We start from the raw sequence: 26,285 nt of genomic DNA, 5'->3' as shown, positions 1-26,285 counted from the left end.
TGTGTACAGGTCCTTTGAGGCGGCTCCACCATTAAACAGTGAAGTGTTGAGTTGGTTTTGTTGTGGGGTGTGTTATCAGACTGGTCCTTGTCATTCTCAGGTGACTTTCTCCAACCCTGTGATTGAGAGAATACCCAAACTGCAGCGGCAGAAGAAGATTTTCTCCAAACAGCAAGGTAAAGTGAGTTAATTCAGTCCGGTTAGTGGACTCTTACCTGTCAGACCTTGTAACTTTCAGCCCATTTGACACACTCTAAACTGAACAGTCCCGAATGGGGTTCATACAGAAAAGCTTAGTGCATCTTGATGCCACTGCGTATCCAGTAAACATGATGGTGTTCCGAGGGAAGGGATTTGGAAAGAAGAACTGAAATGAGATTGTTATGACAAACTATTTAACGTTACCCCGGGCTGTAACTGCTTGAAACAATTTCAGTCGAAGGAGCTGAAGATTTGACTATTTGGAAGGTTGCCCACGGCACAGTTTTAATTTCTCACTAACCTGCAGCATCTTGCCTGCGTTGATTCTATCTGTCTCTCTACCTGCTCTCCCTCCCTCAGAGAGTTGTGTGAATGCAGGTTTCTCTCTCTCTGTACTGTCTTTACAGTTCATATTGTCTCTTACCCCCTCTTAGTGAATCACATCAGTGTGTTCAATTTCCCACCATGCCTGTGCCCATTCCACTATTCATGTCCTCCCTTTATCTGTTGTTCTCCTCACTGCTGTGCTTATGACTTCCAATGCATCCACTATTTCTAGAGCCACTTCCTTAAGTACTCTGGGATGTAGATTATCGGGTCCTGGGGATTTATCCGCCTTCAATCCAATCAATTTTCCCAGCACCATTTCTCTACTAATATTGATCTCCCTCAGTTCTTCCCTCGTACTAAATCTTGCATTCTCCAACATTTCTGGTATCTGATTGTCCTCTTTTGTGAAGACAGAACCAAAGTATGTATTCAGTTGCTCAGTCATTTCTTTGTCCCTTATTATACATTCCCCCGTTTCTGTCTGTAGGGGACCTACATTTGTCTTCACCAATCTCTTTCTTTTCACGTATCGATAGAAACTCTTAGTGTCAGTCTTTATGTTCCCTGCATCTTACTTTCATCCTGTATTTTTCCCTTCTTAATCAATCCCTTGGTCCTTCTTTGCTGAATTCTAAACTGCTCCCAATTCTCAGACCTATTATTTTTCTTGGCCAATCTGTATGCTTCTTCCTTGGATCAGATACTCTCTCTAATTTCCTTTGTAAGCCATGGATTGGCCCTCTTATCCATTTTGCTTTTGTGCCAGACAGGAATAAACAGTTGCTGTAGTTCCCCCATGCGTTCCTTGAATGTTTGCCATTGGCTATCCACTGTCATCCCTTTAAGTGACTCTCCCCAATCTATCAAGGGCAGCTCACGCCTCATATCCTCATAGTTTCCTTTATTAAGATTCAGCTCCCGAGTCTCCGAATCAACTACTTCACTCTCCATCTTGATAAAAATTCTATCATGTTCTGGTCGCTCATTCCCTATGGGTCTTGTACAGCTAGATTGGCAATGATTCCCTTCTCATTACACAGTACCCAGTCTAAGATGGCCTGCTCTCTGGTTGGTTCCTCCACATATTGATCAAGGAAACCATCCCGTAAACACTCCAGGAATTCCCCCTCTACAACATTGTGGCTAATTTGATTTGCCCAATCTATGCGCAGATTAAAATCACCATGATCACTGACATTCCCTTATCACATGCATCTCTAATTTCATGTTTAACGCCACTCCCAACATCATCACTGTAGTTTGGGGGTCTATATATGGCACCCACGAATGTTTTTTGCCCCTTGGCATTTCTCAATTCTACCCATACAGACTCCACGTTGTCAGGGCTAATATCCTTTCTCACTATTGTGTTAATTTCCTCTTTAACCAACAGTGACACTCCACCACCTTTTCCTTTATGTCTGTCCTCCCTAAATACTGAATATCCTGGGACATTCAATTCTCATCCCTGGTCACCCTGCAGCCATGCCTCCGTAATCCCAATTATATCGTACCCGTTTACATCTATCTGCGCGATTAGTTCATCCACTTTATGGCAAATGCTCCGTGCATTAAGGTACAAAGCCTTTAAGCTTGTCTTTTTAACTTTGTTTGTCTCGCTCCCAATATTTTTTCTCTGTAGCCCTGTTTGGACTTTGTCCCTGGTTTCTCTGCCTGTCACTTTTCTTATTCCTTTTTCTAACTTTGTTTTTGTCCTTGCTCCTTCCTTCTCTGACTCCTTACATAGGTTCCCATCCCCTTGGCATATTAGTTTAAACCCTCCCCAACCGCTGTAACAGACAGTCCCCCTCGGACATCAGTCCCAGTCCTGTCCAGGTGTAACCCGTCCAATTTGTACAGGTCCCACCTCCCTCAGAACCGTTCCCAATGCCCCAGGAATCTGAAACCCTCCCCCTGACACCATCTCTTCAGCCATGTATTCATCCGATCTATCCTCTCATATCTACTCTGACTCACGCATGGCGCAGGCAGTAATCCTGAGATCACTACCTTTGAGGTCCGATTTCTTAACTTTCTTCCTAGCTTCCTGTATTCTGCTTTAGGACCCCATCCTTTTTTTTACCTATATCGCTTGTACCAATGTGTACCACGACCACTGGCTGTTCACCCTCCCCCTCCAGAATGTCCTGTACCCACTCTGAAACATCCTTGACCCGAGCACCAGGGAGGCAGCATACCATCCTGGAGTTTCGTTTGTGGCCACAGAAACACCTGTCTATTCCCCTTACAATTGAATCCCCTATAACTATTGCACTGGCACACTTTTTAACCCCTCCCCTCTGCAACAGAACCAACAGGGTGCAACGAGTTTGGCTGCTGCTGCTTTCCCCTGAGAGGTCATTCCCCTCAACAGTACCCAAAGCGGTATATCTGTTTTGCAGGGGAATGGCCACAGGAGATTCCTGCACTACCTGCCTATCTCTCTTGCTCTGTTTGGTGGTCACCCATTCCCTTCCTGCCTGCGGAGTCTGAGCCTGCAGTGTGACCACCTCTCTATACGTGCTAATCCGTGATACTCTCTGATGCTCCACAGTGTCTCCAGCCGCCGCTCCAGCTCTGAAACTCGAGCTTCCAAGAGCTGTAGCCACTTCCTGCACACATGCTGACCCAGGGGACTGGAACTGTCCCCAGCCTCCCACATGGAGCAAGCAGAGCAAACCACAGCTTGGAGCTCTCCTGTCACGTCTTACCCCTTTAAATTAAACTTTTGAAAGGTGTTTTGTTTCAGATTATATCCAATTTTCTCGGGCCTTTCTTTCCTGCTCCTTGTTACTACCGAATATGACCGTTACAAACTATAAACCACAGAAATTACATGGATGCACTATTGTAGTGTACAACAACTACAATGCCAAGAGAAAAAAGAAAAGAAAAAACTACTTGCCAGTCACTTACCTGCTGGCTGTAATGGCACAGTTCGATTTCCTTCTACCTCTCACTTGCCCTCGAGGCTCGCTCGCAAGTCCGCCTCTCTCGAAGATGAGCACCATTTTTCCCTTGGCACTGAATTCCCACTCGGCTCCAAATTCCCGATGCCCTCAGTCTGGCTGAAATCTCACTCCGGCTGCAGCCTCTCTCCCACTGGCGTGCGCAGGCTCACTGGTCGTGCGCTTGCTAACTCCACTGCCTTACATACAGCTGCGGTGAGCTGGGATGACTCTCACACCAGTCTAAAAATTCCACACCGATTGAGGCCCGATTATGAACCAGTCAGTTTCAGTACAAATCAATTACAATTAATACCTGTCATATACTTTGACCAATTGCATTTTACCCTCTGACATGATGGGATTTCATTGGTCCATGGAATCGGGATGCTTCCTCCCCCTATTGCTGACTCAGCTTCCTCTATTGCTTAGCAACCCCAGACACTGAGGTCGAAGTTAATATTCCCACCATTTTCCTCCACATCACCGGTCACTTCAGACTGATGCATGTTCTCACGTCTGAGAAAGCATTGTCTTATCTGGCTAGTTAATAACTCCATTCACCAGCAGCGCTGAGAACCTCACTGCTAGTAATTCCTGTTGATAAGAACTTGCAGATTCTGAGGTTTCATTGTTTCCTAAGAATGTGGTTCTGTCTGAAAGTCCCCGTACCATCAGGCCTTGCAGCAACTTGCTCTTGGCTAAAGTGCACAATGACTCTATAAAAATGTAATTAATACATTTAAAATATCAAAATATGCGTTTAAGTCATAATCACTTGTTTTAAATCTCTTATTGCATTCACACGTGTAAATTATTCTCCTGTTAGCTTATAAATCTGACTTAGAGTCATTTAACTCAATGCTGGTAGTTCTGTTAGTATCTTAAATACCTAACGGTTAAAACCTTCTCTAGCCTTCCAGGACTTTTTCTTTCCCCAACACCCCATCTACAGTTTTTCCCACTTCCTCAGTCAATCCAAGTCCCTCTGCTTCCACTTACTTGGTTTACTCTGGAACCTAACATCTTGTCATCAGCAAATCTGGCTCTCAGCCCCTCTATTCCTTCATCCCAGTCATCGAGAGGAACTTCAACAACTCATGTGCTAAGAAAGTAGGGGAAAAATAGACAGAGCAATGGACAAACGGCCCGCACGGGAAGCGGAGGAAGGAAAAGATTTGGGGGCAATGTCGGAAGGAGTGGTTGACATGTGCTTTGAGAGTTGTGGGGCTAAGACTGGCTCAGGGTGAGGGCCTGTGTTCGTATATGATGCACGTGCTGGCTGACCCTGCTAACCTGCTGCCTGATGTGTTGTGTTTTAGGCAAGGCTTTCCTTCGAGCTCCTCAGATGAATATTAACATCGCCACTTGGGGTCGGTTGTTGAGGAAAGCATTTCCTGCTATTAATTCCACAGGAACATATAGCCCCTCGTCTTACATGACCGCTGTCTCTGAGGGCAGACAGACACTGTCCACCAACATGCCTGGGTAAGACTGTAAACTCACAGCGTACGCACTCTGCTCAACTTCCCATTTTCACTGTTAAGATGAACGGAAATTCTCAACTCGCTTCTTCTCTTGTCCGGTCCCTCCTGACGCTTGTCCGCAACTGAAAGGCAGTTCGAGGGGGATCTGCACACTGAGGTAATATGGGCTGAAGTTAGAAATAGGAAAGGAGCGGTCACGTTGTTGGGGGTTTTCTATAGGCCCCCAAATAGTAATAGAGATGTGGAGGAAGAAATTGCAAAGCAGATTATGGATAGGTGTGGAGGTCACAGGGTAGTTGTCATGGGGGACTTTAACTTTCCAAATATTGATTGGAACCTTTATAGGTCGAATAGTTCGGATGGGGCAGTTTTTGTACAGTGTGTGCAGGAGGGTTTCCTGACACAATATGTGGATAGGCCGACAAGAGGTGGGGCCACATTGGACTTGGTACTGGGTAATGAACCGGGCCAAGTGTTAGATTTGGTTGTGGGAGAGCACTTTGGAGATAAAAATAGACAGAGCAATGGACAAACGGCCCGCACGGGAAGCGGAGGAAGGAAAAGATTTGGGGGCAATGTCGGAAGGAGTGGTTGACATGTGCTTTGAGAGTTGTGGGGCTAAGACTGGCTCAGGGTGAGGGCCTGAGTTCGTATATGATGCACGTGCTGGCTGACCCTGCTAACCTGCTGCCTGATGTGTTGTGTTTTAGGCAATTCGGTGTCTTTCATTATTGCAATGGGGAGGGATAGGGCCGTACGGCAGGGCAAGGTTTATAATTGGGGGAGGGGTAATTATGATGCGATTAGGCAAGAATTTGGGAACAGAAACTGTCAGGGAAAGGCACAAATGAAAAGTGGAGCTTATTCAAGGAACAAATACTGTGTGTCCTTGATAGGCATGTCCCTGTCAGGCAGGGAGGAAATGGACGCGTGAGGGAACCATGGTTCACAAAAGAGGTTGAATGTCTTGTCAAGAGGAAAAGGGAAGCGTATGTAAGGATGAGAAAACAAGGTTCAGTTGGGTCACTTGAGGGTTACAAGGTAGCAAGGAATGAGCTAAAAAAAGGGCTCAGGAGAGCTAGGAGGGGGCATGAGAAGTCCTTGGCGGGTCGGGTCAAGGAAAACCTCAAGGCTTTTTACTCTTAAGTGAGAAGTAAAAGAATGACCAGGGTGAGGTTAGGACCGGTCAAGGACAGTAGTGGGAACTTGTGTATGGAGTCAGAAGAGATAGGAGAGGCGATGAATGAATACTTTTCTTCAGTGTTCATCAAGGAGAGGGACCATGTTTTTGAGGATGAGAATGGGATACAGGCTGATAGGCTGGAGGAGGTAGATGTTCTGAGGGAAGATGTATTAGCAACTTTGAAAAATCTGAGGGTCGATAAGTCCCCTGGGCCAGATGTGATATATCCCAGGATTCTTTGGGAGGCAAGGGATGAGATTGCAGAGCCTTTGGCTTTGATCTTTGGGTCCTCACTGTCCACTGGGATAGTGCCAGAGGACTGGAGAGTGGCGAATGTTGTTCCTCTGTTCAAGAAAGGAAATAGGAATGACCCTGGTAATTATAGGCCAGTTAGTCTTACTTCGGTGGTCGGTAAGTTAATGGAAAAGGTCCTGAGGGATAGGATTTATAATCATTTGGAAAGATGCAGCTTAATCCAGGATAGTCAACATGGATTCGTGAAGGGTAAGTCTTGCCTCATAAATTTGATTGAATTATTTGAGGGGCTAACTAAGTGTGTAGATGAAGGTAGAGCAGTTGATGTCATATACATGGATTTTAGTAAGGCGTTTGATAAGGTTCCCCATGGTCGGCTCATGAAGAAAGTAAAGAGGTGTAGGATAGAGGGAGATTTGGCTGATTGGATAAGTAACTGGCTATCTCATAGAAGTGGAGATGCCGGCGTTGGACTGGGGTAAACACAGTAAGAAGTTTAATAACGCCAGGTTAAAGTCCAACAGGTTTATTTGGTAGCAAAAGCCACACAAGCTTTCGGAGCTCCAAGCCCCTTCTTCAGGTGAGTGGGATGCACTGACTGAGAGAGAGAGCTCTGACTGTGACGCAGCGTTAAAGTGATTGGAGATCCTGCAGACCGCACGGAGTTACTGAGTCGTCACCGAGTGTGTGTTTCCTCTTAACTGTGTCGGGGAGTCTGTTTGATCAGCGAGTGCCGGCTACTCGATTAACAGAGGCAGTCACTGAGCCACATTGTGTCAGATCACATAAACACATAGAATCCTACAGTGAGAAGGAGGCCATTTGGCCCATCGAGTCTGCATTGACCATATCCCAATCGGGCCCTATCCCCTATCAGAGACCCTCTGACACTAAGGGGCAATTTAGCACGGCCAATCCACTTAACCAGCACATCTTTGGACTGTGGGAGGAAACCGGAGCACCCGGAGGAAACCCACACAGACACAGGGAGGACGTGCAAACTCCGCACAGACAATGACCCAAGCCAGGAATCGAATCCGGGTCCCTGGCGCTGTGAGGCAGTAGTGTCAACCACTGGATCACCATGCCATCCCCCCCAGATCCACTGGGAGTGGAGGATATGCTGGCTGCGGTTTGTGTTGTACACGACTGGGCGGGTCATTCACAGCCTCGCTGCCTCTCCACCTTTCTCCACGCTGTTTCTGGGCTGTGGGAGCTCTGTCCTGTTTGCCAGATTTTCCATGCTCTCCTCCCCCCCCCCCCCCCCCCCCTCACCACCACTCCTTTTCTTTAGCTTTGCTCCTGTCCCTTCCTCCATTTCTCCAGTTCTCCTATCTGGGGATAGACTGTCTGCTAATGTCTGCTATGAACCCATGGACTGCCACAGCGACCTTGACCCACTGTCTCTTACTCTGAGCACGCTGCTCCATTCTCCCTCTGCTGTGTCTTCCCGATGATGTCCTCTTCCATAGCTAGCTTCCAAAATATGTAGTGTTATCTTCAACCAAGGATTCTCTGAATCGTAGATGACACGACCCTCTAATTAGAGCAGACTCGATGGGCTGAATGGCCTACTTCTAGGTCCCACGTCCTATGGTGTTCTTTTGCTCACAACCTTCCCCGTGTCTTCCGGAGCCATGGGGGCTCCTCCGTGTCTTCACTTTGAACAGAGCGCCCTCCCTCATTCCCAACTCCATCCCCAGCACCAAACACACCTTCCACCCCCTCCCCAACTCCTATCAGGATTCCGGATGGACCGTTCCCACTGCGACACCTCGGTGCCCTCCTCCATTGCCTCCTCCTGTTGGCAGCGAGTACCCAGGGAGGGGAGGGGTGCAGCACCTGCCTTTTCACCTCCTCCCATTGAGACCTGTAAACACCATTTCTCCCAGTGTGGCTCAGTGACTGCCTCTGTTAATCGAGTAGCCGGCACTCGCTGATCAAACAGACTCCCCGACACAGTTAAGAGGAAACACACACTCGGTGACGACTCAGTAACTCCGTGCGGTCTGCAGGATCTCCAGTCGCTTTAACGCTGCGTCACAGTCTGAGCTCTCTTTCCCCGTCCTCCCACACCGCTCCAGTTGGCTCGAGGGAGAACACCTTTCCACTGGGAACTCTACAGCCTTCTGGCCTCGATATTAAATCAAACAGACTCACATCTTCCCCGGCTGCTGCCAGTTTCTCTGGGTAAGGGTGGGGTGTAGGGGGGGGGGGGGGGGGGAGCGGGGAATGGCTGTACCAGATCTACTGGGAGTGGAGGATATGCTGGCTGCGGTTTGTGTTGTACACGACCAGGAGGGTCATTCACAGCCTCGCTGTCTCTCCACGATGTTCCTGGGCTGTGGCAGCTCTCTCCTCTTTGCCAGATTTTCCACGCTCTCCTCCCTCTCTCCCGTTCCGCTGCAACCATTTAAACTTTCTCTGGATCTATCTCAACTTCACTCTTTTTTGCTTTGCAACAGCATCCCGTTTTTCGACCAGTTAATCAGTCCTGCCGCCCTGGCTGACGTTCCTCTTTCTCTGTCCACGCCCACCCCGCTCCCCACTCTTTTTCTTCAGCTTTGCTCCTCTCTCAACATGTGGAGAAAGGTTGTGGATAAACTCTCCCTCTCTCTCTGTCGCTGCCACCAAACCCACTGAGTTTTCCCCGCGTTGTCTTCACGTCCTTTCTTCATTTTCTTGTGCAGACTGCACTAAAATGTACTCGTTGAGATTGTACGAGAGTCCTCTCGTTTTACTGCACCCTATTTACTTTCCAGCTGCTACATCCGTGGACACAGCAGAGGATAAAAAATTAACAGCTCGATGTATACCCAACGAGGCCTTGTTGTCCTCACTCAAATGTGTAATCATCATCTCACTGAGTTGGCGGTAGCTGGTGTGCTAAGGGATGGAAAAAGGTAGATGAGCTTGTGGCCCAGATTGTGACTGGCAGGTATGATGTGGTAGGCATCACAGAGACGTGGTTGCAGGGGGTTCAGGACTGGCAGTTAAACATCCAGGGATTCACAACCTATCGAAAAGACAGAGAAGTGGGTAGAGGGGCGGGGTTGCCTTGTTAATTAGAAATGAAATTAAATCAATAGCACTAAACGACATAGGGTCAGACGATGTGGAGTCTGTGTGGGTAGAGTTGAGGAACCACAAAGGCAAAAAAACCATAATGGGAGTTATGTACAGGCCTCCTGACAGTGGTCAGGACCAGGGGCACAAAATGCACCACGAAATAGAAAGGGCATGTCAGAAAGGCAAGGTCACAGTGATCATGGGGGATTTCAATATGCAGGTGGACTGGGTAAATAATGTTGCCAGTGGACCCAAAGAAAGGGAATTCATTGAATGTTTACAGGATGGCTTTTTGGAACAGCTTGTGATGGAGCCCACGAGGGAACAGGCTATTCTGGACTTAGTGTTATGTAATGAGCCAGACGTGATAAAAGATCTTAAAGTAAGGGAACACTTAGGAAGCAGTGATCATAATATGGTAGAATTCAGTCTGCAATTTGAAAGAAGGAAGGCAGAATCAGATGTGAAGGTTCTACAGTTAAATAAAGGTAATTACAGGCGCATGAGGGAGGAACTGACAAAAATCGACTGGAAGCAGAGCCTAGTGGGAAAGACAGTAGAACAGCAATGGCAGGAGTTTCTGGGAGTAATTGAGGACACAGTGCAGAGGTTCATCCCAAACAAAAGAAAGGTTATCAGAGGGGGGATTAGGCAGCCATGGCTGACAAAGGAAGTCAGGGAATGCATCAAGGCAAAAGAGAGAGCCTATAATGTGGCAAAGAGTAGTGGGAAGTCAGAAGATTGGGAAGGCTATAAAAACAAACAGAGGATAACAAAGAGAGAAATAAGGAAGGAGAGGATCAAATATGAAGGTAGGCTAGCCAGTAACATTAGGAATGATAGTAAAAGTTTCTTTAAATACATTAAAAACAAACGGGAGGCAAAAGTAGACATTGGGCCGCTCCAAAATGACGCTGGTAATCTAGTGATGGGAGACAAGGAAATAGCTGAGGAACTTAATAAGTACTTTGCGTCAGTCTTCACAGTAGAAGACATGAGTAATATCCCAACAATTCAGGAAAGTCAGGGGGCAGAGTTGAATATGGTTGCCATCACAAAGGAGAAAGTGCTAGAGAAACTAAAAGGTCTGAAAATTGATAAATCTCCGGGCCCAGATGGGCTACATCCTAGAGTTCTAAAGGAGATAGCTGAAGAAATAGTGGAGGCGTTAGTTATGATCTTTCAAAAGTCACTGGAGTCAGGGAAAGTCCCAGAGGATTGGAAAATCGCTGTTGTAACCCCACTGTTCAAGAAGGGAACAAGAAAAAAGATGGAAAATTATAGGCCAATTAGCCTAACCTCAGTTGTTGGCAAAATTCTAGAATCCATCGTTAAGGATGAGATTTCTAAATTCTTGGAAGTGCAGGGTCGGATTAGGACAAGTCAGCATGGATTTAGTAAGGGGAGGTCGTGCCTGACAAACCTGTTAGAGTTCTTTGAAGAGATAACAAATAGGTTAGACCAAGGAGAGCCAATGGATGTTATCTATCTTGACTTCCAAAAGGCCTTTGACAAGGTGCCTCACGGGAGACTGCTGAGTAAAATAAGGGCCCATGGTATTCGAGGCAAGGTACTAACATGGATTGACGATTGGCTGTCAGACAGAAGGCAGAGAGTTGGGATAAAAGGTTCTTTCTCAGAATGGCAACCGGTGACAAGTGGTGTCCCGCAGGGTTCAGTGTTGGGGCCACAGCTGTTCTCTTTATATATTAACGATCTAGATGACGGGACTGGGGGCATTCTGGCCAAGTTTGCCGATGATACAAAGATAGGTGGAGGGGCAGGTAGTATTGAGGAGGTGGGGAGGCTGCAGAAAGATTTAGACAGTTTAGGAGAGTGGTCCAAGAAGTGGCTGATGAAATTCAACGTGGGCAAGTGCGAGGTCTTGCACTTTGGAAAAAAGAATAGAGGCATGGACTATTTTCTAAACGGTGACAAAATTCATAATGCTGAAGTGCAAAGGGACTTGGGAGTCCTAGTCCAGGATTCTCTAAAGGTAACCTTGCAGGTTGAGTCCGTAATTAAGAAAGCAAATGTAATGTTGTCATTTATCTCAAGAGGCTTGGAATACAAAAGCAGGGATGTACTTCTGAGGCTTTATAAAGCACTGGTTAGGCCCCATTTGGAGTACTGTGAGCAATTTTGGGCCCCACACCTCAGGAAGGACATACTGGCACTGGAGCGGGTCCAGCGGAGATTCACACGGATGATCCCAGGAATGGTAGGCCTGACATACGATGAACGTCTGAGGATCGTGGGATTATATTCATTGGAGTTTAGGAGGTTGAGGGGAGATCTAATAGAAACTTACAAGATAATGAACGGCTTAGATAGGATGGACGTAGGGAAGTTGTTTCCATTAGCAGGGGAGACTAGGACGCGGGGGCACAGCCTTAGAATAAAAGGGAGTCACTTTAGAACAGAGATGAGGAGAAATTTCTTCAGCCAGAGAGTGGTAGGTCTGTGGAATTCATTGCCACAGAGGGCTGTGGAGGCCGAGACGTTGAGCGTCTTCAAGACAGAAATTGATAAATTCTTGATTTCTCGAGGAATTAAGGGCTATGGGGAGAGAGCGGGTAAATGGAGTTGAAATCAACCATGATTGAATGGTGGAGTGGACTCGATGGGCCGAATGGCCTTACTTCCGCTCCTATGTCTTATGGTCTTATGGTCTAAAAAGCACCATCCATGTATTTTTTTTTAGCTGTATCCAATCAAAGTCCAATTCAAAGTCTCAACCAGTGAGACATTCCCGATCCAAGCTGACAAGACAGGCAAGCCTCTTCCTGTCTTGGGCTTGATCTACATGATCCATGATTGGAGTAGGCATTGCACCCCGCTCCAGTGCTTGATCTCATTTGCATCTTAGCCAAAAGGCCTGGGTGCCGTTTTAAAAAATTGCTTTAAATGAAGCCTCGATGTAACCTCATTGACTTCTATCAAGTGCTGGACAGCAAAACTACACTTGATCTTAGGGCGGCCCAGTGGTTAGCACTGCTGCCTCACAGCGCCAGGGACCCGGGTTCGATTTCCGGCTCGGGTCACTGTCTGTGTGGAGTTTGCACGTTCTCCCCGTGTCTGCGTGGGTTTCCTCCGGGTGCTCCGATTTCCTCCCACAGTCCAAAGATGTGCAGGTTAGGGTGCATTGGCCGTGCTAAATTGCCCCTTAGTGCCCCGGGATGTGTAGGTTAGAGGGATTAGTGGGTAAATGTGTGGGGTTACGGGGATAGGGCTTCAGTGGGATTGTTGTCGGTGCAGACTCGGCAGGCTGAATGGCCTCCTTCAGCACTGTAGGGATTCTATGAATCCAAGACCTGGGTGGGATTGTGGCCGGTGCAGACTCGATATCGTTCTCCCGTCCGGGTATTTACTGCGGCAGAACCATACCTCAATTTCTTGTCAGATCAGGCGGGCCAGAAGGAGACTCTGGACCACCTGAGCAGTGCCCCCAGAAAGGTGAGACTGGTCAGTCACCTACAGTCACCTTAAATATTTGTCCTTTGTCCCAGGATTATTTGTACACCATCTGCCCACAACCTCTGTGTTGTCTATCCCTCATCCTGAGTACAAGCTTCACCTTCTCATGTGTGCGCTTTTCTCCCAGACGCTGACAACTTTCAGTCTTTTGCTCAAGTTTAATCTTCCTTTGAGACAAAAGTTTAGAAAGTTTATTTATTTATTAGTCACAAGTAAGGCTTACATTAACACTGCAATGAAGTTATTGTGAAATTTTCCTAGTCGCCATAGTCCAGCACCTGTTTGGGTCAATGCACCCTAACCAGCACGTCTTTCAGACTGTGGGAGGAAACCGGAGCACCCGGAGGAAACCCACAGACACGGGGAGAACGTGCAAACTCCACACAGACAGTGACCCAAGGCCGGAATTGAACCCGAGTCCCTGGCTCTGTGAGGCAGCAGTGTTAACCACTGTGCCACCGTGTCACCCACTCTTCAATCTGATTTCCATAGAAGGCAATCCAGGCCCTCGAGCCACTCCACCCCCAGATGTTTGAAATAAATCTCAAGAGAATCATAATCCTCTGCTGATACAAAACTGTGGAGGAGTTTGCAAAGGAATGTAGGCAAGTGAGTGGCCACAATATCATGGGGAGAAATGTGAGCTTATTCCCTCTGGTAGGAAGCAGAGAGAAACGAGAATATATCAGTGTCCAGTGTCTCTCCCTGGCTCTCTCTCACTCTCTCTCTCCCTGGTTCTCTCTCTCTCTCCCGCTGGCTCTCTCTCTCTCTCTCCCGGGCGCTCTCTCTCTCTCTCCCTGGTTCTCTCTCTCTCTCCCGCTGGCTCTCTCTCTCTCCCGCTGGCTCTCTCTCTCTCCCGCTGGCTCTCTCTCTCTCTCTCTCTCTCTCCCTCTCTCCCTGGCTCTCTCTCTCTCCCTCTCTCCCTGGCTCTCTCTCTCTCTCTTTCTCCCTGGCTGTCACTCTCTCTCCCTGGCTCTCTCTCTCTCTCTCCCTGGTTCTCTCTCCCTCTCTCTCTCTCTCCCTGGCTCTCTCTCTCTCCCCCTGGCTCTCTCTCTCTCCCTCTCTCTCCCGCTGGCTCTCTCTCTCTCTCTCCCCCTGGCTCTCTCTCTCTCTCTGGCTCTCTCGCTCTCTCTCACTCTGGCTCTCTCGTTCTCTCTCTCTCTCTGGCTCTCTCACTCTCTCTCTCTCTGGCTCTCTCTCTCTCTCTCTCTCTCCCTGGCCTCTCTCTCTCTCTCTCCCTGGCTCTCTCTCTCTCTCTCTCTGGCTCTCTCTCTCTCTCTCCCTGTCGCTCTCTCTCTCTCTCTCCCTGGCTCTCTCTCTCTATCTCTCCCCCTGGCTCACTCTCTTTCTCTCTCTCTCCCTCTCCCTGGCTCTCTCTCTCTCTCTCTCTCTCCCTGGCTCTCTCTCTCTCTCTCCCGGGCTCTCTCTCTCTCTCTCTCCCTGGCTTTCTCTCTCTCTCCCTGGCTCTCTCTCTCTCTCTCTCTCTCTCCCTGGCTCGCTCTCTCTCTCTCTCTCCCTGGCTCTCTCTCTCTCCCTGGCTCTCTCTCTCTCCCTGGCTCGCTCTCTCTCTCTCTCTCTCTCTCTCCTTGGCTCTCTCTCTCTCTCCCTGGCTCTCTCTCTCTCTCTCTCTCCCTGGTTCTCTCTCTCTCTCTCTCCCTGGCTCTCTCTCTCTCCCTGGTTCTCTCTCCCTCTCTCTCTCTCTCTCCCTGGCTCTCTCTCTCTCCCCCTGGCTCTCTCTCTCTCTCTCTCCCGCTGGCTCTCTCTCTCCCCCTGGCTCTCTCTCTCTCTCTCTGGCTCTCTCGCTCTCTCTCACTCTGGCTCTCTCGCTCTCTCTCTCTCTGGCTCTCTTGCTCTCTCTCTCTCTGGCTCTCTCTCTCTCTCCCTGGTGCGCTCTCTCTCTCTCTCCCTCGCCTCTCTCTCTCTCTCTCCCTGGCTCTTTCTCTCTCCCTGGCTCTCTCTCTCTCTCTCTCTCTCCCTGTCGCTCTCTCTCTCTCTCCCTGGCTCTCTCTCTCTCTCTCCCTGGCTCTCTCTCTTTCTCTCTCTCTCTCCCTGGCTCTCTCTCTCTCTCTCTCTCCCTGGCTCTCTCTCTCTCTCTCTCCCTGGTTCTCTCTCTGTCTCTCCCTGGTTCTCTCTCTGTCTCTCCCTGGCTTTCTCTCTCTCTCCCTGGCTCTCTCTCTCTCTCTCTCTCTCCCTCTCTCCCTGGCTCGCTCTCTCTCTCTCTCTCTCTCCCTGGCTCTCTCTCTCCCTGGCTCTCTCTCTCCCTGGCTCTCTCTCTCTCCTTGGCTCTCTCTCTCTCTCTCTCTCTCTCCCTGGCTCTCTCTCTCTCTCCCTGGTTCTCTCTCTCTCTCTCTCCCTGGCTCTCTCTCTCTCTCTCTCCCTGGCTCGCTCTCTCTCTCTCTCTCTCCCTGGCTCGCTCTCTCTCTCTCCCTGGCTCTCTCTCTCTCTCTCCCCCCCACCCTGGCTCGCTCTCTCTCTCTCTCTCTCCCTGGCTCGCTCTCTCTCTCTCTCTCTCTCCCTGGCTCTCTCTCTCTCTCTTTCTCTCTCTCTCTCTTTCTCGCTCTCTCTTTCTCTCTCTCTCTCTCCCCCCCCCACCCCCCCTTAAAGTATACCCATGCTCCAAAAGCTGAAATATTTATTTGTATCTAGTTTGGTGTGATAATGGGGATGAGCTGTGTAAGCCGGACAAGTTGTGTTTTTGCAAACTGCCGGGGTAAGTTATGTGAGAAGTCAACTTACTTTCTTTATTTTTAAAATACAAAAGCTTGCTGCTGACTTATTTAAATTGATTCATTTGCTCCAGTAGCAAGATAAAACGCACAGTCACATTCAAATATACTTCACCACACGCAAGGTCAGTAACAGAAGCTATGCTAAACCTGTATTGAATCTTGAATGGTCAACACTTGCTAATTTCATGCAGTTCCAGTCTCCATGTTATAAGAAGGAAATGGAGGCGCTGGTGAAGGTGCAGGGAGGACTTAAATGGAGGATGCCAGAAATGAAGAGTAGGGATATCTGGAAAGGATTGACGGCTGGGACTCCTTTCTGTTGGAGTTGGAAGGCTGAGGGATGATCTATTCTTTAAAATGGTGAAAGGTTCTGATACAACAAATACAAAGAGAATGTTTCCACTTGTGGGGAACAGGCTAACCAGGAGCCATTGATATCAGAGAGTACCAAGAAAACCAAAATGGATTTTGGAAGATACCAATTAGTGGAAGGCACAGTGGTTAGCACTGCTGCCTCACAGCGCCAGGCACCTGGGTTCGATTCCTGGCTCGTGTCACCGCCTGTGTGGAGTCTGCACGTTCTCCCCGTGTCTGCATGGGTTTCCTCCGGGTGCTCCGGTTTCCTCCCCACAGTCCAAAGATGTGTGGGTTAGTGTGCATTGGCCAAGCTAAATTGCCCCTTAGTGTCCCGGGATGCGTAGGTTAGAGGGATTAGTGGGTTAAATATGTGGGGTTATGGGGATAGGGCCTGGTGAGATTGTTGTTGGTGTAGACTCGATGGCCTCCTTCTGCACTGTAGGGTTTCTATATAACTAGAGAGCAGGCCATCTTAGACTGGGTACTGTGTAATGAGAAGGGAATCATTGCCAATCTAGCTGTACAAGACTCATAGGGAATGAGCGACCAGAACATGATAGAATTTTTATCAAGATGGAGAGTGAAGTAGTTGATTCGGAGACTCGGGAGCTGAATCTTAATAAAGGAAACTATGAGGATATGAGGCGTGAGCTGCCCTTGATAGATTGGGGAGAGTCACTTAAAGGGATGACAGCGGTTAGACAACGGCAAACATTCAAAGAACGCATGGGGGAACTGCAGCAACTGTTTATTCCTGTCTGGCACAAAAGCAAAATGGGTAAGAGGGCCAATCCATGGCTTACAAAGGAAATTAGAGAGAGTATCTGATCCAAGGAAGAAGCATACAGATTGGCCAAGAAAAATAGCAGTTTAGAATTCAGCAAAGACAGACCAAGGGATTGATTAAGAAGAGAAAATACAGGACGAAAGTAAGATGCAGGAACATAAAAACTGACACTAAGAGTTTCTATCGATACGTGAAGAGAAAGAGGTTGGTGAAGACAAATGAAGGTCCCCTACAGACAGAAACGGGGGAATGTATAATAGGGGAAAACAAAATGGCCGAGCAACTGAATACATACTTTGGTTCTGTCTTCACAAAAGAGGACACTGATCAGATACCAGAAATGTTAGAGAATGCACGGATAGATAGATTTTTGACCATTAGGGGAATTGAGGGTTATGGGGAGCGGGCGGGTAAGTGGAACTGAACCCACTATCAGATCAGCCATGATCTTATTGAATGGCGGAGCAGGCTTGAGGGGCTAGATGGCCTACTCCTGCTCCTATTTCTTATGTTCTTATATATAGTGCAAGGGCAGAACTGAGGGAGATCAATATTAGTAGAGAAATGGTGCTGGGAACATTGATGGGACTGAAGGCGGATAAATCCCCAGGGCCTGATAATCTACATCCCAAAGTACTTAAGGAAATGGCTCTAGAAAGAGTGGATGTGTTGGTGGTCATCTTCCAGGATTCTATAGACTCTGGAACAGTCCCTGCAGATTGGAGGGTAGCTAATGTCACTCCAATATTCAAAAAGGGAGGTAGAGAGAAAACAGGGAATTATAGACCAGTAAGATTAACATCGGTAGTGGGGAAAACTCTCGAATCCATTATCAAGGACTTTATAGCAGAGCATTTAGAAAGCAGTGGCAGGAGCAGACAGAGTCAGCATGGATTTATGAAGGGGAAATCATGCTCGACAAATCTGTTGGAATTCTTTGAAGATGTAACTAGTAGAGTTGACAAGGGGGAGCCAGTCGATGTGGTATATTTGGACTTTCAGAAAGAGTTTGCCATAAGTCCCGCATAAGAGATTATCGTGCAAGATTAAAGCGCATGGGATTGGGGGAAGTGCATTGAGATGGATAGAAAACTGGTTGGTAGAGAGGAAACAAGGAATTAATGGGTGCTTTTCAAATTGTCAGGCAGTAACTAGTGGGGTGTCACAGGGATCGGTGCTGGGACTCCAGCTATTCACGATATATATTAATGATTTGGATGAGGGAACAAAATGTAACAGCTCAAAGTTTGCAGATGAAACCAAGTTGGGTGGGGGGGGTGAACTGTGATGAGGATGCAGAGATCCTTCAGAATGATCTGGACAGGTTGGGTGAGTGGGCAAATCAATGGCAGATGCAGTATAATTTGGATAAGTGAGGTTATTCACTTTGGAAGCAAAAACAAGAAGGCAGATTACTCCCTGAATGGCTGTAAATTGGGAGAATAGAGTGTGCAGCGGGAGCTGGGTGTCCTTGTTCACCAGTCACTGAAGGTCAGCATGCAGGTGCAGCAGGCGGTAAAGAAGGCAAATGGTATGTTGGCCAACAAAGAACAGGCCCTTTGGCCCTCCAAGCCTGCACCGATCACGATGCCTGCCTCAACTAAAACCGTATGCATTTACGGAGTCTGTATACTTCCATTCTCATCCAATTCATGTATTTGTCTAGATGCCTTGAATAAAAACAGAAGAACTAGGGGCAGGAGTAGGTCATCTGGCCCCCCAAGCCTGCTCTGCCATTCAATAAGATCATGGCTGATCTTTTTGTGGACTCAGCTCCACTTACCCGCCCGCTCTCCATAACTCTTAATTCCTTTACTGTTCAAAAATGTATCTATCCTTGACTTAAAAACATTCAATGAGGTAGCCTCAACTGCTTCACTGGGCAGGGAATTCCACAGATTCACAACCCTTTGTGTGAAGAAATTCTTCCTTAACTCAGGCCTAAATCTGCTTCCCCTTATTTTGAGGCTATGCCCCCTAGTTCTAGTTTCACCCGCCGGTGGAAACAACTTCCCTGCTTCTATCTTATCTATTCTCTTCATAATCTTATATGTTTTTGTAAGATCTCCCCTCATTCTTCTGAATTCCAATGAGTATAGCCCCAGTCTACTCAGTCTCTCCTCATAAGCCAACCCTCTGAACTCCGGAATTAACCTAGTGAACCTCCTCTGCACCCCCTCCAGTGCCAGTATATCCTTTCTCAAGTAAGGAGACCAAAACTGTGCACCGTACTCCAGGGGTGGCCTCACTTGCACCTTATACAGCTGCAACATAATCTCGCTGTTTTTAAGCTCCATCCCTCTCGCAATGAAGGACAAAATTCCATTTGCCTTCTTAATTACCTGCTGCACCTGCAAACCAACTGCTTGAGATTCCTGCACAAGGACACCCAGGTCCCTCTGCACAGCAGCATGCTGCAATTTTTTACCATTTAAATAATAGTCCATTTTGCTGTTACTCGTACCAAAATGGATGACCTCACATTTACCAACATTGTACTCCATCTGCCAGACCCTCGCCCACTCACTTAGACTATCTATATCCCTTTGCAGACTTTCAGCGTCCTCTGCACACTTTGCTCTTCCACCCATCTTGGTGTCATCTGCAAATTTTGACACACCACTTGATCCCCAACTCCAAACTCTAAATGCCACTATCGTACCTGCTCCCACCACCTCCCCGGGCAGCGTGTTCCAGACATTCACCACCCTCTGTGTAAAAAATAACCTGCCTCGCACATCTCCTCTAAACTTTTCCCCACGCACCTTAAACCTATGTCCCCAATACTTGACTTTTCTACCCTGGGAAAGAGCATCTGACTATCCACTCTGTCCATGCCACTCACAATCTTGTAAACCTCTATCATGTCTCCCCTCAACTTCCATCGTTCCAGTGAGAATAAATTGAGTTTATCCAACCTCTCCTAAGAGCTAATATCCTCCAGATCAGGCAACATCTTGGTAAACCTCTTCTGTACCCTCTCCAAAGCATCCACATCCTTCTGGTAGTGTGGTGACCAGAATTGTGCACAATATTCTAAATGAGGCCTAACTAAGGTTCCGTACAGCTGCCAATTTTTACACTCAATGCCCCAACCGATGAAGGCAAGCATGCCGTATGCTTTCTTGACTACCTTATCCACCTCCGTTGCCGCTTTCAGTGATCGGTGGACATGCATGCCCAGATCTCTCTGCCTGTCAATACTCCTAAAGGGTTCTACCATTTACTGTATAATTCCTACATGCATTGAACCTTCCAAAATGCATTACCTCATATTTGTCCAGCTTCAACTCCATCTGCCATTTCTCTGCCAAAGTCTCCAACGGGTCTATATCTTGTTGTATCCTCTGACAATCCTCTTCACCATCCGCAACTCCACCAATTTTTATGTCGTCTGAAAACTTACTAATCAAACCAGCTACATTTTCCTCCAAATCATTTATATATACTACGAACAACAAATGTCCCAGAACTGATCCCTGTGGAACACCACTAGTCACAGCCTTCCATTCAGAAAAACACCCCTCTACTGCTACCCTCTGTCTTCTATGGCCAAGCCAGTTCTGTATCCATCTTGCCAGCTCTCCTCTGATCCCGTGTGACTTCACCTTTCGTACCAGTCCACCATGAGGTACCTTGTCAAAGGCTTTACTGAAGTCCATGTATACAACATCCACTCCCTTCCCTCATCTATCATCTTCCTCACTTCCTTGAAAAACTCAATCAAGTTAGTGAGGCATGACCTCCTCTTCACAAAACCATGCTATCACTAATAAGTCCATTTGTTTCCAAATGTGAGTAAATCGTGTCCCTAAGAATCTTTTCCAATAATTTCCCTATCATTGATGTAAGGCCCACCAGCCTATAATTTCCTGGATTATCCCTGCTGCCTTTCTTAAACAATGCAACAACATTGGCTATCCTCCAGTCCTTTGGAAGTTCACCTGAAGCCAATGAGGATACAAAGATTTCTGTCAAGGCCCCAGCAATTTCCTTCCTTGCCTCCCTCAGTATTCTGGGGTAGATCCCATCAGGCCCTGGGAACTTATCCACTTTAATGCTTTTTAAGACATCCAACACCACCTCCTTTTTGATATCGACATGACCCAGAATATCTACACTCCCTACCTTAGGCTCCTCGTACACCAAGTCCTTCTCTTCGGTGAATACTGACGCAAAGTATTCATTTAGTATCTCACCCATTTCCTCTGATTCCATGCATTCCATTCGTAGCGAGAGGTTTTGAGTACAGGAGCAGGGATATGTTGTTGCAATTATCCGGGGCCTTGGTGAGGCCACACCTAGAGTATTGTGTGCAGTTTTGGTCTCCTTTTCTGAGGAAGGATGTTCTTGCTCTCAAGGGAGTGCAGTGAATGTTTGCCGGGCTGATTCTGGGGATGGCGGGACTGATGCATGAGAGATTGACCAGGTTAGGATTGTTTTCGCTGGAGTTCAGATGAATGAGGGGGGGGGATCTCATAGAGATTTATAAAATTCTAACAGGACTAGACAGGGTAGATGCAGGGAGGATGTTCCCGATGATGGGGGTGTCCAGAACCAAGGATCATAGCCATTTCGGGTAGAGATGAGGAGACATTTCTTCACCCAAGGAGTGGTGACCCTGTAGAATTCAGTACCACAGGAAGTAGTTGATGCCAAAACATTGAATGTATTCAAGAGGCGGCTGGATATAGCAGTTGGGGCAAATGGGATCAAGGGTTATTGAGAGAAAGCAGGATTAGGCTATTGAGTTGGACGATCAGCCATGATTGTGATGAGTGGCGGAGCAGGTTCGAAGGGCCGAATGGCCTCCTGCTGCTATCTTTTCTATGTTTCTATGTTTTAAGGATGTAGGTACTAGGAGGAGGCCATTCAGCTTCTCGAGCCTGCTCCGCCATTCAATATCATCATGGCTAATCTCATCACTGCCTCAACTCCACCATCCTGCCTGTTCTCCATAACCCTTCAACCCATTGCGAATTAAAAATCTTGTCTATTTCTGCCTTAAATGTACTCAATGTCCTGACATCCACCGCACTCTGGAGCTGTGAATTCCACCGATTCCCCACCCTTTGAGAGAAGTCATTTCTCCTCGGCTCTGTTTTAAATCTGCCCAGCCCCTTATCCTAAAACCGTGACCGCTAGTTCTAGATTGGTCCACAAGAGGAAGCATCCACTCTATGTCTACTTTGTCAATCCCCTTTAGCATCTTGTACACCTCAATTAGATCTCCCCTCATTCTTCTAAACTTTAGTGAGTATAGGCCTAAACTGCTCAATCTCTGTTCCTCAGACAAACCCCTCACCTCTGATCTTCAAGTTTTTAGGTGTCCAGATCACCAACAACCTGTCCTGGTCCCCCCATGCCAACACTATAGTTAAGAAAGCCCACCAACGTCTCTACTTTCTCAGAAGACTAAGGAAATTTGGCATGTCAGCTACAACTCTCACCAACTTTTACAGATGCAACATAGAAAACATTCGTTCTGGTTGTATCGCAGCTTGGTATCTGCCCAAGACCGCAAGAAACTACGGAAGATGGTGAATGTAGCCCAATCCATTAAGCAAATCAGCCTCCCATCCATTGACTCTGTCTGCACTTCGCACTGCCTTGGAAAAGTAGCCAGCGTAATTAAGGACCCCACACACCCTGGACATTCTCTCTTCCACCTCCTTCCGTCGGGAAAAAGACACAAAAGTCTGAGGTCGTGTACCAGCCAACATGAGCAGTTTCTTCCCTGCTGCTGCCATCAGACTTTTGAATGGACCTAGCTCGCATTAAGTTGATCTTTCTCTACACCCTAGCTATGACTGTAACACTACATTCTGCACCCTCTCCTTTCCTTCTCTATGAACGGTATGTTTTGTCTGTATAGCACGCAAGAAACAATACTTTTCACTGTATCCCAATACATATGACAATAATAAATCAAATCAAAATCTCTTTTCTCAACTCTTTACCCAAGAGCGGTGAGAATCTGGAAGTCACTACCAGAGGGAGCAAGGCAAGCTAATGAGGGGAGAAGGGAGTGGATGGTGACATTGATAGGTTTGGATGTGGATGAATAAGTGAAGGCTTGTTGAAGATAACACTGACATGGGCTGCATGTCCTGTTTCTGTGCTGCGCCTCCTTTGTAACCCTGTGAATCTTGGTGGACTGTCCTCTCGCAGGGTTTATGGGGTGATGGTTGCTTCCTGTGTTGGGATTGTTCTCAGAGTGAAGATGAATGGAGTTGATAGTGGGCTGAATCACCCCTACAGACTGCACTGATGGAGATTCTCTACTTTCAGGGACCTGTCATTTGAAAAGCTGTCATTTGATAATGAGGAGCCTTCAAGCACACCTCGGAAAGCGTCACTGGAATCGAGGGATAGCTCTAATGGTGATAAACCAACACAGGTTAGAAGCTATTCTGTTTTTGTACGGTTATATCTGAGGTAGAAATAGCTTGCCCGTGAATGGGTGCCGTGAAGAGATCCTGCAGTGAAACATGTTCCAGCCTGCCTGGATCATGCCCATCTATCCTGCTGAATCTCTCCACTCAGAATTCCAACAGGGAAACAGCACCAAAGTCAGGAGCGATATTTTGTAAGTGTGACCGTGCTATAACTGTCCCACTGGGACCCCTCTGCTTCTCTCAGATTTGACCACATATTCGCGACATCACTGAGAGAACCTGGCTTCACCTCGCTCGCATTGCCTGACTTCACTCCTGTCTCAGCTCCTTGGCCTATGAGCTCCTCACCCAATGCATTTATTCCCTCTGGGCTCTGACTGTTCCAATGCTCTGTCGGTTGTACTCCCACATTTCACCCTTTGTAACTTGCGCTGAGAATCACTTCTTGCCCCCACACCATTATCTCCAGTGTTTCTCCCCCCCCACCCGCAATTCTGCCATTGGGGTGGCACGGTGGCACAGTGGTCAGCACTTCTGCCTCACAATGCCAGGGACCCGGGTTCAATTCCAGCCTCAGGTCACTGTCTGTGTGGAGTTTGCATGTTCTCCCCGTGTCTGCGTGGGTTTCCTCCGGGTGCTCTGGTTTCCTCCCACAGTCCAACGATGTGCGGATTAGGTGGATTGGCTGTGCTAAATTGCCCCTTACCGTCAGGGGGACTAGCTAGAGTAAATGGATGGGGTTATGGGGATAGGACCTGGGTGGGATTGTGGCTGGTGCAGACTCGAATGGCCTCCTTCTGCACTGTAGGGATTCTGTGACTCTCCCCCTCCCTCACCCAGGGTCCATCATACGGACCCCCTCCTGTTTCTCACCCTCAGCCCCCCAAGCCCACGGCCTTGGCATTCACATGTACGCTAACAACACCCAGCTCCACCTCACCATTCAAGGCTCCTCCGCTAATTTATCAGACTGCCTACCTACAACTAGCCTCCAATTAAATATTGGGAAGGCTGAAGCCATTGTTATAGGTCCCTGCTAGAGAGCCAGCACATAATGGATATCAGACTCTTGCTCTACACACAAGGCTCGTCTTAGTCCAAATACTTTGAGTTCAGGTCTGTGAAATGTTTCTCTCAAGACTCAGATGTATCACAGAATCCCCACAAGTGCAGAAGGAGGCCATTCGGCCCGCCGTGTCTGTACCGACCACAATCCCACCCAGGCCCTATTCCCATAACCCCATGCATTTGCCCTGCTAATCCTCCTGACACTAGTGTCAATTTAGTATGGCCAATCAACCTAACCCGCACATCTTTAGAGTGTGGGAGGAAACCGGAGCACCCGGAGGAAACCCACGCAGACACGGGGAGAACGTGCAGACTCCACACAGACAGTGACCCAAGCCGGGAATCGAACCCAGATACCTGGCGCTGTGAGGCAGCAGTGCTAACCACCATGCCGCCCATTATGTTTTAAAGTCGAAATCTCCTGTCCTGTAAAGTTTATTTATTAGTCACAAGTAAGGCTTACATTAACACTGCAATGAAGTTACTGTGACATTCCCCAAGTCGCCACACTCCGGCGCCTGTTCGGGTCAATGCACCCTAACCAGTACGTCTTTCAGACTGCGGGAGGAAACCGGAGCACCCGGAGTGAATCCACGCAGACACGGGGAGAATGTGCAAACTCCACACAGACAGTGACCCAAGTCGGGAATCGAACCCGGGTCCCTGGCGCTGTGAGGCAGCAGCGCTAACCCACTGTGCCACCGTGCCGCCCACACAGCTTGATCCACCTCACCTTCTCCTATCTCCTTCAGCCCTCACTGCACTGCAGCCACTTTATAATAGCCTCTTGTTGAAAATGAATTGATGTGGGAGCTGTCCATTTCTGTCCTGTTGTCCGAAGGGCTTCTGATGCAGCTAAGTAGAAATAGAGTCATAAAGTCGTAGAGGTTTACAGCATGGAAATGTTGTAAATGAGGCCGGTGTTGCCGCAGGGATGAAGGGTGAAGCTAAATTGCTGTTTTCTCTTGTATCTCGCACACACTTTCGAACGCAGTCCGTTGTGCTGCAGTGTTACAGACAACTCAAGGTATGCGACACACTGCTCCAGTTTGCATGGGTAACGTGCTGTAGCCCCACACCAGTTAGCACAGAGCTACGTGTAGGCAACTGCGTCGTGTTGTTTTCTCTCCCTTGTACAGCTTTTGTTCATTTGTGTATTGTGTGTCTTGGTCAATTAGTTGAGGCTTGGGGGTTGCACCTTCCCTGTAGTGGCTGGGATCATTCGCTACCTTAGCTTTAGTTACTTTTGGCTATTGATGTGCCGATAAATCCTTTAAACGCATCTGCTATCGGTCTCTGTCTGCCTCGTGAATTCTCCGACTCGGGTGTGGTTTATTTTTTTTCCCGGGTATTCTGGGTGCTTGCTGAATGTACGACTCCTGTCCGCTGCTGCCTTCTGTTAGCCAGCTTCAGTCAGAAGGCCTGTGTGTGTGTGTGTACCGTCCTCTCTCGCTGGCCAGGCTCCTGATTCTGCTGCTGCAGACATGTGGAAGGGACGAACCCCTTTCCTTTGCCATGCTCGGCTGTTCTGAGCGGAGTGTTGTGCTCTGTTGGCTATTGTATCCGAGATGTCTGTGATCAGCTCCCTCAGTACGGGCTTGGTCAGTTTGACCTCCAGAGCGAATCTCTCGGTCAGTGGGGTGTTTGATACGTGCGGACTAGGCTGCCTCTGCACCAAGCTATTGGGTCGGGTTTCTGCCTTTGTGCGACTGTCTCCCTGGAGGGGATATACCCAACTTGACTGCTCAGCAAGTTGCCAATCTTTTGTTTTGTAAGTTTGATTGAGTTGTGGGTATAAAAAGTTTATTTATTCATGAGTCACAAATAAACCTGACATTAACACTGCAATGAAGTTGCTGTGAAATTCCCCTAGTCGCCGGCGCCTGTTCAGGTCAAGGTACCTAACCATCACGTCTTCCAGAATGTGGGAGGAAACCGGAGCACCCGGAGGAAACCCACGCAGACACGGGGAGAATGTGCAAACTCCACACAGACA

At 47.9% G+C, this 26,285-nt stretch overlaps 1 protein-coding gene across 1 annotated transcript in view; it reads left to right on the top strand.

Annotated features, from left to right (window-relative positions):
- LOC144507664 (serine/threonine-protein kinase N2-like) overlaps positions 1-26,285 on the top strand; it is an 86,930-nt gene that overhangs the window by 25,310 nt on the left and 35,335 nt on the right. The window contains exons 6-8 of the mRNA XM_078234821.1: positions 101-176; positions 4,802-4,967; positions 23,115-23,223. Of these exons, the coding sequence (XP_078090947.1) occupies positions 101-176; positions 4,802-4,967; positions 23,115-23,223 (351 nt within the window). The remainder of the gene's footprint in view (positions 1-100; positions 177-4,801; positions 4,968-23,114; positions 23,224-26,285) is intronic.

The sequence above is a fragment of the Mustelus asterias genome, chromosome 19 (assembly GCF_964213995.1).
Source record: "Mustelus asterias chromosome 19, sMusAst1.hap1.1, whole genome shotgun sequence".
Classification (NCBI taxonomy): domain Eukaryota; kingdom Metazoa; phylum Chordata; class Chondrichthyes; order Carcharhiniformes; family Triakidae; genus Mustelus; species Mustelus asterias.
Note: the sequence above shows the minus strand (reverse complement) of the source record. Positions and strands in the feature narration are given on the sequence as shown.